At 49.2% G+C, this 12,309-nt stretch overlaps 1 protein-coding gene across 6 annotated transcripts in view; it reads right to left on the reverse strand.

Moving 5' to 3' along the window:
- LOC135804740 (guanine nucleotide-binding protein subunit beta-like protein 1) overlaps positions 1 to 11,986 on the reverse strand; it is a 32,652-nt gene extending 20,666 nt beyond the window's left edge. For 4 of the 6 annotated variants that reach the window (XM_065318691.1, XM_065318692.1, XM_065318690.1 and 1 more), the window contains exon 1: positions 790 to 6,586. In XM_065318691.1, coding sequence (XP_065174763.1) covers positions 1,092 to 3,254 — 2,163 coding nt within the window. In that variant the 5' untranslated portion in view covers positions 3,255 to 6,586 and the 3' untranslated portion in view covers positions 790 to 1,091. Of the gene's footprint in view, positions 1 to 789; positions 6,587 to 10,627 lie in introns of those variants that run through there. The other 2 variants (XM_065318694.1, XM_065318693.1) reach the window with 1 other exon arrangement.
- Positions 11,987 to 12,309: the final 323 nt, after the last annotated feature.

Consider the following 12,309-nt stretch of genomic DNA (forward strand, 5'->3'; position numbering starts at 1 on the left):
CCAGTACTGAGTAGTCAACTGACTGAGCACTACAGTCGCTGCAATGACACCCTAGGCCACAGACTACCGACGGAGATAATAGGATAATAGGGAAGCTGACGGGGGGTCACTCCCATAGCCACAGTTCCTCACGCAGCATCTGACAAGGAACTGCCAAAGTCGACACGGTCGGACGCAACAAGGTGCAATACCACCACCACCACCACCACGGTGAGGCGCTCTTGAAAGACGCCAGGCTGCTAAGCACTGCACAGCACGACACAGCATGCCACGAGCGAATATCTGACAGCATCCGCCAACCAACCCACCAACCAACCAACCCACCAACCAACCAACCCACCAACCAACCAGTGACACCATTAGGAACAATAAAGCAAACACACCACAACAGGTAGACCCAGCACTGCGTGCAAACCACTGGTTGTGCTTGTCGGACCCGACTGTCACTAACCGGCACAAACCGTGACTAGATACCATCTACGAATTCATCGACCACTGCAGCAGTTACTTGTTACAAGATACATATGGGCACACACACACAGACACACAAGCCACTGCCCCACATTTCCTTCTCGATAACGCATGCCATGCCAGGCCTACTCTATTTACAGGCCTGTACAACCCGACCAGTACAAACACAGAGTATCAATGACTATGCCTGCCCCCCGCCCCCCCCCCCCCCCCCCCCCATCTTCCCGGACTTCACCCAGTACCAGACAAGGCACAACGTCCACAATAAAAGAATGTGAAAGAACCCTGGACAGATATTAGACAGATATGGGAGCTCACCTGACCGGGACGAGTATCAGAGCCAAAAGTGTTGCACACGTTGTTTACACCACACAGCATCACCCAATCCGGCGTCCAGGCACAGCGCAGTGTACTAGGATGGCATGAAGCAGACCGGCGTACGCATGCACGTGCACATACACATGCATAAACACACAAACACAGACACAGACACACATGGGCACACACACACACAGACACACATACACACACACACACACACACACACACTACTACTACTACTATTGACAGCTGCCAGAAATGGCCACGCCGCTCCCCAAAGGGAGGTACTGTCAGAGAGGTTAGGGGAGAGGTAGGCAGTGCTTCAAATGGCGCTCCAGGTCCTGTCGCCTCCGAAACTGGCGTTGACTACAGACTCGGCAATGATGTTCAAAGTGCTGGCGATCAGTCACTGTAGGGCGCTTCGGGCGGGGTCCACAGCGATGGCGCTTGAGGCCAGCAGTAGACTTGAAAGTACGCTGGCAGGCAGTACACCCCGGGACCTCGGCAACAGGAGGAGCATCAAAAGGCGGTCGGTCGTCACAGTTGTCACTCCCTAGGCACTTATGCACTGCAAGCCCACCCCTGCTCCGGAGCCATCTACTGCAGGCAGGACACTGCACCGACCCAGGCTGCTGTGATATGGGGAGCTGTCGGACTGCTGTGCACTTGTGCCGGGCCATGTCGGCGCGCCGACGAAACAGGCGGCCGCAAACGTGGCACACAATCGTCTTCGGGGCAGGCTCCTTCACCCCCGCTGCTGCCGACACTATGTCACGCCACTCTCCGCGATCGTTGGCTGATTGGAACCAATTGTGCACACCGGCCACAGTCAGATCAGCCTGGACAACGTCCTTCCAGCGATGTCGGGGGCCGCAAAACGGGCGGGTTCGTGGAAGATGAGCGAAGAGCAACTGCTTGGGTAACCGATTGTTATCAAGCCGAGCTAGGTGCCCAAGCCACTCCAAGCGTCTTCGCTGTACCATGCACGACAGTGGAGTAGGGTCACCCCACTGTGTGCGTAGTTGCTCCGATGTAATGTGCTGCTCCCACTGGCGGCCGCGCGAAATGCCAAGGATTGACCGTAGGTTGGCGTGATGGAACCTGTCCAGCTTGTCCAAGTCCGACTTCAATGGGGTCCAACACTCCGAGCCATACAAAACCGTGGTGAGAACACATACCACATACAAATGCCGTCGAGTAGGCAGGTTCAGGCTCTGATCATGTAAAATCCGCCGAAGACAGCCAAAGGCCCTGGCACCCTTCGCAAGGCGGCTCTGGACATCGGCATGAGCTCGCGAATCCGGAGTTATAACAGATCCAAGATAGGGGAAGGAGGTAACAGCTTCAACCCTTTCATTGCCAACTGCCAGATCGGAACAATCAGCGGCAGCGACTCCATAGCCCGCGACCAGTAGCTTAGTCTTCGTCATGCTGACCGTGAGGCCAAAGCTGGATGCCACATCGCAGAAGGCGGACAGGGACAGGTCGGCTGCAGCAAGAGTTGTTGCGAGTAGGACGGCGTCATCGGCAAACTCAAAATCATCAGCATGACCAGTCTGAGACTGTCGACGTCGCCCAGCTGCACGGGGAAACAACTGTCCATTAATCAAGAAGCTGAAATCCACACCAGACTCGATGCCGCGCTCCCTGAGAACAGACCTCCACCGCTCCATCACCAATCCGAAATACAGGTTGAACAGCACAGGAGCCATGACACACCCCTGCCGTAAACCATTTTGTACAGAGATCGGATCGGTACAACCACCAGCAACACGAACAGACGCCAACATGTCCGTATGGAACGACTTCACGAGAGCCACAGCCTGAGGGGGGACACCGAGCCGAAGCAATGCCTGCCACAGAGCCTCACGAGGCACAGAGTCGTATGCTTTGCGGAGGTCCACAAAGACGCAAAACAGCTTCGATCTATGCTCATATGATTTCTCTACCAGTTGGCGGACAGAGAAGATGGCATCAGCACAACCACGGTTTCGCCGGAACCCACACTGCGACTCCGGTAGCTCATCCTCAGCGAGCACTTGCAGCCGATTCTGCACGACCCTAGCAACTAGCTTCCCCACAACCTCCAGCAACGCAATTCCTCGCCAGTTGTCGCAGCGAGAAAGGTCACCCTTCTTAGGTATGGGGATGAGCACTGCATCACGCCAGTCCTGCGGTACGTAACCCTCCGACCAGACAGATTGAAGCAGGTCCAGAAGGAGTGGGTGGAGGACGGGCACACCAGCCTTCAACAGTTCAGGCACGATCTGCGACATGCCACCAGCCTTGCCGTTCTTCAGATGTCTCAGGGCATGGGTCAACTCCTCTCCCGACGGTGGCTGCGTTAGCGAGTGCATGACCTCCCGCTGGGGGATTTGCTGGAATACCTCTGCATCGTAAGTACTGCAGACATTCAAAACACCTGAGAAGTGCCCGTGCCACACACACACACACACACACATACACACACACACACACTACTACTACTACTAGCAGCATGACTGCCCAGAGGGGCAAGTGTCACCCCTATGGAAAGGGAACCAGAAAACGGGACACGGATCACAAGCAGGACCGCGAATGTCTGGCTGCACACACACACACACACACACACACACACACACACACGCACACACACACACACACACACACACACACACACACACACACACACACACACACATACACACAGATACATTGACTACAAGCACAATAAGGCTGCGTTCGCAAGTTTTAGCTACAGTAGAATGCCGATTATCCGAACGCCAACTATCTGAAAGATCAATTATCCGAAATGCCTGTTTGCACTGAATTTAAGGGACGAAAATGAGTTTTTACTGATTTTCCCCACCCTGTGCATCATTCCAATGGCGCACAAGGTGCATGGCAACAGGTTGGGATAGAAATGGGTACCTAAAGTGTCATTATGCAGAGCTGGAGTGTGTCGAATTCCTGTAGAACTGCTGAAGAGAAATAGTAAAAGATGTTAACACGAGGGGATATGCATGTTTTAGATGGATGGGTGGTCGCTACCTCATCCGAACCCCCTGGAGACAGCCCCGCGCCCCGAGGAGTGCGGATGATCGGCACTCTACTGTACTGGTAGAGTAGGGAAAGAGAAATTCTACCGATAGCAGTAGACGGTAGAGGTAACTGTGCGAATGGTACTCTACTGGATTAGTAGTTTTCGCCATACGTGCAAACATATACGCGGAAGAACTCTACACCAGTTTTGCATTATGCACGGTCCATGTACGGCACCCACCAAACAAGACTCTAGCACACGGAGGAACTAGCAAGCAAAGATCAAGGTGTCAATTTCTAGCTACATGTACGTGTCTGTCTACTTCAAAGAACCTGATGGTGTTGGATTGTTGTGAGTATTGCCTTTGCTAGTATGGATGCCCAGCTATTGCCCATTGCAGCCGCAGCTGTTGATCAAGCCCTCCATGAGCTACTCAGTAGCGACGAGGAAGAGGGAGAGGATGAGGTTCTCACTTTGCTTGGCGAGTTGATTCCTGGCCAGGAACGGAAAGCTAGGGAATGTGTCACTGGGTATTACGAGGTGACGGTGCCAACACTGATAGATCCTACGTTCAGAAGTCATTTCCGACTGACGAGAAGTACATACAAAGTCCTTCTTGGTCAAATTGCTGGCCCTCTAGAATTTGTCGAAAAATGCTAAATCTGGGAGGAAGAAGATAGACACAGGAAAACAGCTCCTTTTGACGCTTTGGACCTTGAGCAACCAGGAACCCTATAGGCAATTAGCCGATCGGTTTGACTTGGCGAGGTCAACCGCCCAATCCTGCCTGAAATGTGTTGTGTCACTCAGCGCTTGTGATCAACCTTGGACCGTCCACCATCAAGTGGCCCGACGAAGGACGGCTTGACGATATAGCTGCTGGTTTCCATACCATGTCTGGCGGTTTCCCTGGTGCTGTGGGTGCCATTGACGGAAGCCATTTGCCCTGCCAAGCTCCACAAGAGAATGCACTCTCCTACATCAGTCGAAAGGGGTGGCATTCAATTCTTCTGCAGGCTGTCTGTGACCATGAAATGCTGTTCACAGATGTGTAAGCTGGATGGCCTGGTTCAGTCCACAACGCCAGAGTCTTCTGGAATTCCCCTCTCCATGAACATCTGACAGGTGGTTTGTTGCAGAATGACAAGCACATCGTGAGGGATAGTGCCTACCCACTATTGATGTTGCTCATTACTCCTTTCCGTGCTGCACCAACTCCTGGAAAGGAAAGACTCAACACAATGCTATCTCGTGGTCAGCAAGTTAAGGGACGATGGCACCGTCGATGCATTGGCGTCCAACTTTGGCTTCCAACAACCCACGACCCTTGCTCTACCGATTCTACCGACCGAATGAATATTCCCAGTGCTTTTCAATTTCCCGCGTGAGTACCTTAGATAAGCTTGTGTATCCTTTTAGTCATCAGTCACGGATGTTACAAGCTGTACTTTCTGGCGACTTTTTGGTACGGTACACCTTTTCTGGCCTGGGTGTCGAAAAGCCATGGGTTCCTTTTCCTAGTTTTCGTATCTTCAAGCATGCCAACTTTGCAGGTTTGCGAGGAAGTAGCTTTTTTCTTGGCGTCCTTGGACGTCCATGGCCAACGCCTGGCTCAGGTTTGCCGAGTTGGTGGCATGAGATTCTCGCGGATGGGCAAGTCCCAGAGCTACGTTGCAGGACCACTTGCAGGTAAGCTGGAGACCTGCTTTGGTATTGACGTCTCCTGCGATTCTGCAGAGGTTCATCCTCCATATGTTTGCAGCTCCCGCATGCATGTTTTGCAAAATGTTGACAGAACCACAAGTGAAATTACGCATCGTGGAGGTTGTAGTGAGAAAAAGGAAAGTTGCTTTCACAGGAAAGACGATAATGCCACGGACAAGCAAAAGCATGTTTTACAGCAAACAGAGAGATCGACATGTCGACAATCAATGGACGTCGACACTCGCCACCAAAGGACATTCATAAAATTCAAATTTCTTGCAGTGAACATCACACAAATCGTGCTGTTCGCACCCACGCGTACGCACGCGTGCCCCAAGGTACCGTATCCAAGGTCGTTGCTACAGTGCGCAGCTATATTGATAAAAGCTGCACTGGGAACAGCCGTGTGCGGTGCTTCTAGCTGCAGTTGTGTTCTTGTTCGTTTCCCTGTTGTGTTAATTGGTGTCCTTTTGTGAGAAACGACGGGTACAACATAACAATAGAAGAGATAACACCATGATGGAATGATTGGTCAAGGGTGCATGTCCATCTTCGCAATGTCACCAGGTCATGAATGCCGGCGGCCTTTGCCACACCACAGTACTCATTCCTTCCCTTTCCTTTCCTTTCAAGTTAATTATAGCATATCTGAACACTGCATTTGAAGTTTGTGTGTGTTTAATTGACGCAGCAAGCCCTATTTTCTTTTCTAAATTAATCCAAAATAGCCTGTCAGATATTGCCATGGCAAATTGACCAATACCGTACACGCGCGAATACAAGCCCCCCTTCGAATAGAGCCCCCTCTCGAATAGAGCCCGTCCCTCAGAGGCATTCGAAGTAATACAGCCCCATCTCGAATAAAAGCCCGGGGCTCTAATCGAGCGCCCACAGTCCGTACGTTGTAGTGCAGTACATGAACCATGTACGGTATGCACGATCAACACAGTGTGCTTTGCGGATCACTAGATCCATATCGGAGGTACGGGATCGCTCTGGCCCTCTGGGGTCAACGTAGAGACATGCAAAAATGGGAACACACTGTGCGGCCGCCAGAAACGATCATCTTGAAAGGTGTGAAAAATTGATGTTTCTATTGAAAAAATAAAGCCCCCTCTCGAATAGAGCCCCCTCTCAAATACAGCCCCCCCCCCCCCCCCTTCTGGGTGTCTTCTGGAAAAATAGAGCCCCTGGGCTTCTATTCGCACCTATACGGTATTCTATACTTTTTCTGCCGTGGTGCGCTCATTTCATTCAATTATATTCCACATACATGCTGCCTACTGTAAAATGAGAAACTTTCGCTAGAGATTAAATTTCGCTACTTGTATTTTCGCGACCATCACACATTCGCGAATATAAAACGCCGCAAACCCCTCCGTACATTGATTGTAGACAGTACAAGATCCGACTGAAGAGATAGACTCGCAAAAGTTTCTCATCGTAAACCAGCCCAATTTATGAAAACGCTAAATTTGCGCACCGCGAAAGTTTGTCGCTTTACAGTACACATATGGATATTGCATAAGCATAGGTGAACGAGTAGATTTCAACAAAACCCGTACTCATTCCATAATCTCTATGAGACGTGGCGTGTTCTTTCCGAACGCATATTAAAGTCAGGAAAGAAAACGTCACGTGTCTCACACTACATTGTATACACTTTCTTACATTGTAGATTTTCACATCCTTGCTGCATATTCTTTTCCACTGTTCTCACACCCTGGTCACAATGCAATCAGCCCTAAGTCCTTATTGTACAGTACTGCTCAATGAAATCCAGTCGTGTCACTCATTCCCAAGTACATGCCGGGTGTTGCACAGCCCTAGCTAGACCTGCGAACACTAGGCTGCAAAATGGTACAAAGCGCAAACTTGAGTGACGCTACTGGACTTCATTGACCAGCACTGTACTTGTAGTCAAATGACTATGTATAACCTTCAATCAGGCGTGCATGGTAGCACATTTTGAGCTTAGGGGCCTTCCGTAAATACCGATATTTATTTAGAAACGAAAACTAGTCGTTTCTCTTCAACCCCCCTCCCCCCCTCCCTGAGAAACGAACATGTACAAAAGGTACATAGTATCGATATTTTTGATCTTTTTTCTGAACATGCTCACGCGTGCAAAATGTACATCGATATAGGGCTTGAAAGTGATGACGTCAAAAACGGCCAAGGAGTACTAAGTTGACATCAGATTTCTATTTTGGATCCACTAAGGTGTGACTTTGCTATTGCCTCAGTATGTGGGTGCATAGCAACCCACTCATGTCGTATGCAGGGGTGATTTTTACTTCGAAACCAGTTGTAACCCCGCCCCCAGTAGCCAAATCAGTCAGTTTCACTGGTTACATCACCTTGCTGTGAGTAAGACGGCTTGAAATGTGCTTGGATCCATACAAAAACTGGATCCAAGTGGATCCAATTTTTGAATTTTTGAAATTGTTGCTATGCTGTGACGTAGCACTTTCAAGCCCTATTTTTCAAGAAACGAACAGGCGCTCAACCCCCCTCCCCCCCCCCCCCCCCCTCTCCCCCCAAACGACTAGTTTTCGTTTCTAAATAAATATCTATATTTACGGATGGCCCCTTAGGCCAAGCCAAAGATTATACTTGAAATCATCTTTTTTTTTCTTCTGAAAAAAATGGGGAGGTGGGCAGATTTTTTAATTTTTTTATGCATTATTGTTTGATCACTGAGGGTGTTTGGTTGGTACGATCTAGAACAGAATCGAACAGTTGGTGCACATGGAGCAGCCTCATGCCAACCAAACAACACTCCAGAAACAAAGCACATTTTTTGCGAAATTCCAACCTTGCTTGCATTCTTCAAAATATGCACGAGTTTGTGACCAAAATCGATATTCCCACCAGGTTTCACTGTGAAAAGTGCAACTGCTCGGTTTCCGTACGTGCGGACCTCCGAAAATTAAATTAAATTTCCCGGGCAGCCCCCAAATTTGGGGCGGGCGCGGACGATCATCAAGTATATTCTTTGGCTTGGCATTATATTACGATGCGTTTTCCCTTAGGCAAGATTCGGTGTAAATTCACCGATGATTCTCGAAGAAAAACGTTTCCGAATCTTGTTATACATATTTCATTTCATTGCTTCATCAAGGTATTATCAAGAGTATAATTATAACCCCCCCCCCCCCCCCCCCCCAAGAGTGTGCAACTCTGCATATGGGATCTCCGACGGCGAAAACTCACATCACGTGTCTCAGATACGTTCGTACTACGTACAAACGAAGGATAGCGTGGGCGCAATCCGAATATCTGCCATGATCATGCTGGGGATTTGCATACCCGCAGTGAGTTTCTGTCGGAGAGTACTTTTTATTACTCCGCTGCTCGCTAAAAACGGGCTGGAAACGTACAACTGCGACACTGCACCACGTGATGTGAGTTTTCGCCGTCGGCGTACCCCATAGAAAGGGTATCAGGAGTTGCACACTCTTGGGGGGTTATATACTCTTGGTATTATGTTGGCATCCATGGTATTTTTGTACAGTAACACTGTGGGACCTGGTTTTAAAGACCGCTTTTGCTTGCACCGTGGGGTGGACGTTTAAACCAGGTTTTACTGTAGTTATTTTGAACCTTCTTTCTCCAAAACAACTATTTGTACTTGTCTTGTAGACCATCACGTTACTCCTTTTTTGTGTTTGTTCAAGCTAATCTACTTACTGCTGCCTATAGGCCATTCACATGATGTGCAAACTCACCTTTATCGTATCGTTTCCAAGGATATTTACTCACATACGATAAACTTGGACACACGCGTGCAACTGATTTTTGAACATGGCCGGAGCCCGTGTGCTCACGATTATACTTTGCACGCCAGCAAAAGTGTCGGTTGTTGAAAGTGCGTACTGCAAATGCAGTGCTTGAACAAAGTGAAATTCAAAATTTCCCGGGATTTTCAGGAGATCACTATGGATACATTGACGTGTGCAAAATTTGCTCAGCACCGTGTGAACTGGATCACGGTTTGCCAGTGTTATCTTGGTCACATGCGTGCCAATGTTTGCACGTCGTGTGAATGGCCTATTATATCACCTACATACATGATGTATATGTTGTCTAAAGATGAATGTACTGGTTAGTTTCATCTCCGGGGAGGACCCATCTTCAAGAATAATTCCATATTTTCATTCCTGGAGATGGGTACGGCCCAAAAATGTTGGACACAAAACTGGTTTGTGTGTTGCTCCCTGAGTGGGAGCTCGCGCTTTTCATGAGGACTGCTTACAGGACTGGACACTTGACTGACTCATGACTGCCATCCAGAGCACACGAGAAGTCCATCGAACCGTTAACTCTGCAAACATGCAAGGAAGCACCACTCGCTGCTCAATATACAGTGCTTTGGGAATTCACCCCTCGCCCGTTGAGTTCGACTACGCCAATCTAATTGTTTTGCAGGAAGACTTTGATTTACAGCACTGCAGCAGTCCAAACATCGCCAGGGATACCATCTTACAGCGGTGCTCCGTTTCCAGTGCGACAAACACCTCATGAACTCCAGACAGCAGTGTGAGTCAGTGCCGCCTATGGAGGCGCAGAACAAGTGTCCAGGACTACTGGGCATTCACTACGCTGTTGCCTCCAAACCAGATACTAGTGCTAGTAGTAGTCGCAAGCCCATGCTGGAGATAACAGCACGAGATAGAGGGATAGTAGAGGAAGTGCTGGTCTGGGGGTAACACCATTGTAAAACAATAATTGTGTTATGAGACCATCCATATTATCAATCTTTTACAAAAACGAAAAAGTTTCGTTTATGGGTGGGTGGGTCGAGGAGTTTCGTTATGAAAAATATTGATAGCTGAAACATCAATCCATTCTAGCTGTCAAGTCAATATTTTTCGTTCAGGGGGGGGGGGGGGTCATAACTAAACTTTTTCGTTTCGTGAAAATTATCGATAATGCCGGATGGCCCCTTACCCACCTCCTTTGTATTCTTTCATCATATTGCTAAGGTACTAGGCATTAGTGCCACATTACCCACAGTAGAGTCACCCTATTAAAATTAATAATAAATATGCCCAAGCACAAAAATACATCAGTCTTTTCTTTATTGCAATCTCGATGGCAACTTACCACTTAGTCCTTTGAAGCAGCAAGCTCCACGCAGACACTGCACCGGCAAATCAGCTTTAGGAGCTCCAAGCAGACACTGCACCAGTAAACTCCACATTGCATGCACATACGTGCAAGTCCATGCCATGCTTGCTTGGCAATAGTGCACATAGTGTCCTGAACATGCATTACTCAACCACAGGTTTCCAACGTGCTGCATAATCCTGTACTTGAACTGAACAGATGTACCGAATGTGGGAGTAATTCTCGCGTACCCTTTGAATCAAACAGCTGGCATGAGGGAGGGCTGTGTACGAGTTCAACAGTCCACAAAACCGCATGCCGAAGCTGGCACTGCCATCTACTTGTAGAGCGACCAGAGGGAGACGGTGCAGTCCTTGCCACCCGCTGCAAACACGTGTTGCTCGGCGCCGGCCGGGGCACAGCTGACCGTGTGTACGGTCTGCAGGTGATGACTCATCACTGCCAGTGTCTTCATCGACTTCCAGCTATATGCCATCAGGCGGCCATCCGTCAGACTGCACAGCATCAGCTTAGAATCTTTCCTGATGTCAACATTGGTGACGCCGCTCGACGGGGACTCTGCAGCTTTGCCTGTGCTCAACTGTCCACTGGAATCCACCGAGAAACTGACTAGTGAACTCTGTGCACCGGCCACCACACCACGCTGTTGATTGCCGTCGAATGCACAGCTGAAAATCGGGTCCGAGTGCGTTCGCAGCGAGCTCAGCGGCTCGCGCGTGTCGCGCAAATCCCACGTCCTCACCAGGCCGTCTTCGTGAGCGGTAAGAACTCTGGACGTGTGTTCCGTGTCTGAAATATCCTTTACTGCCATGCACATGCCGGTCGGTGTGGACTGCCGTGGCCGAAACTTCGCTACAAGAGCACCGTCATCAACATCCAGCACTGCTAGTTCTCCGGATCCGTCCCATGCACCGCAGATAAACGGTTTACTATCTATTGCTACACTGCAACATTGACAAAACCCTACCGTCAGCAAATCCAGACTGCGCACGCACACTAAGTTGCCATTACCAAACCGCCACAGGCAAACTTTTCCGTCCCTACCGTGGCTCCAAAACTCCTCGGTAGATACCGGCTCGAAGCCCAGTATGCCCTTCGAGTGAGCAGTTTTCTCCTCTGCACTCTTCCTCAATGTTTTCAAATTCCACGTAGTAACTACTCCTGTCTGACACCCAGAGACAAGCAGATTAGACGACAGAAACTTCACTGAATGCACCGCACTATCCAGCCCTCGCAGAACATACAGAGGCTGTGGGGACTGACTTGACATGGCCATTTGCAAACACTTCTCTCCCATACAACCAAATTCTCAATACAATGCAGAATATAGTCGTCAGCACAATTATTTTTTGTCTTGCGGGATTCAGTTTTCACTGTTTCAAAACATTTTTTCTTTTTCGCCTTCTTTTCATAGAGTTCCTGAACTCTTGGTAGATCACACTGCACTGCACATGCATGCACTGCCAAGCTACTGAATTTGGCAGATTCTGCTCGAAAAGCAGTGAAATTCCCAGAACCGTACAAACCTTATAATTATGGCAGGCACTTCTTTGAATTCTGCTCCATTTCTTTATCCCGCAACTTATCGAACATGCATGAAACATACCAGAAAAAGTACCAAATTCTGCCACGTGATTTTTCTGCCGGCACAAGTTATC

Source organism: Sycon ciliatum, chromosome 1 (assembly GCF_964019385.1).
Source record: "Sycon ciliatum chromosome 1, ocSycCili1.1, whole genome shotgun sequence".
Lineage (NCBI taxonomy): Eukaryota > Metazoa > Porifera > Calcarea > Leucosolenida > Sycettidae > Sycon > Sycon ciliatum.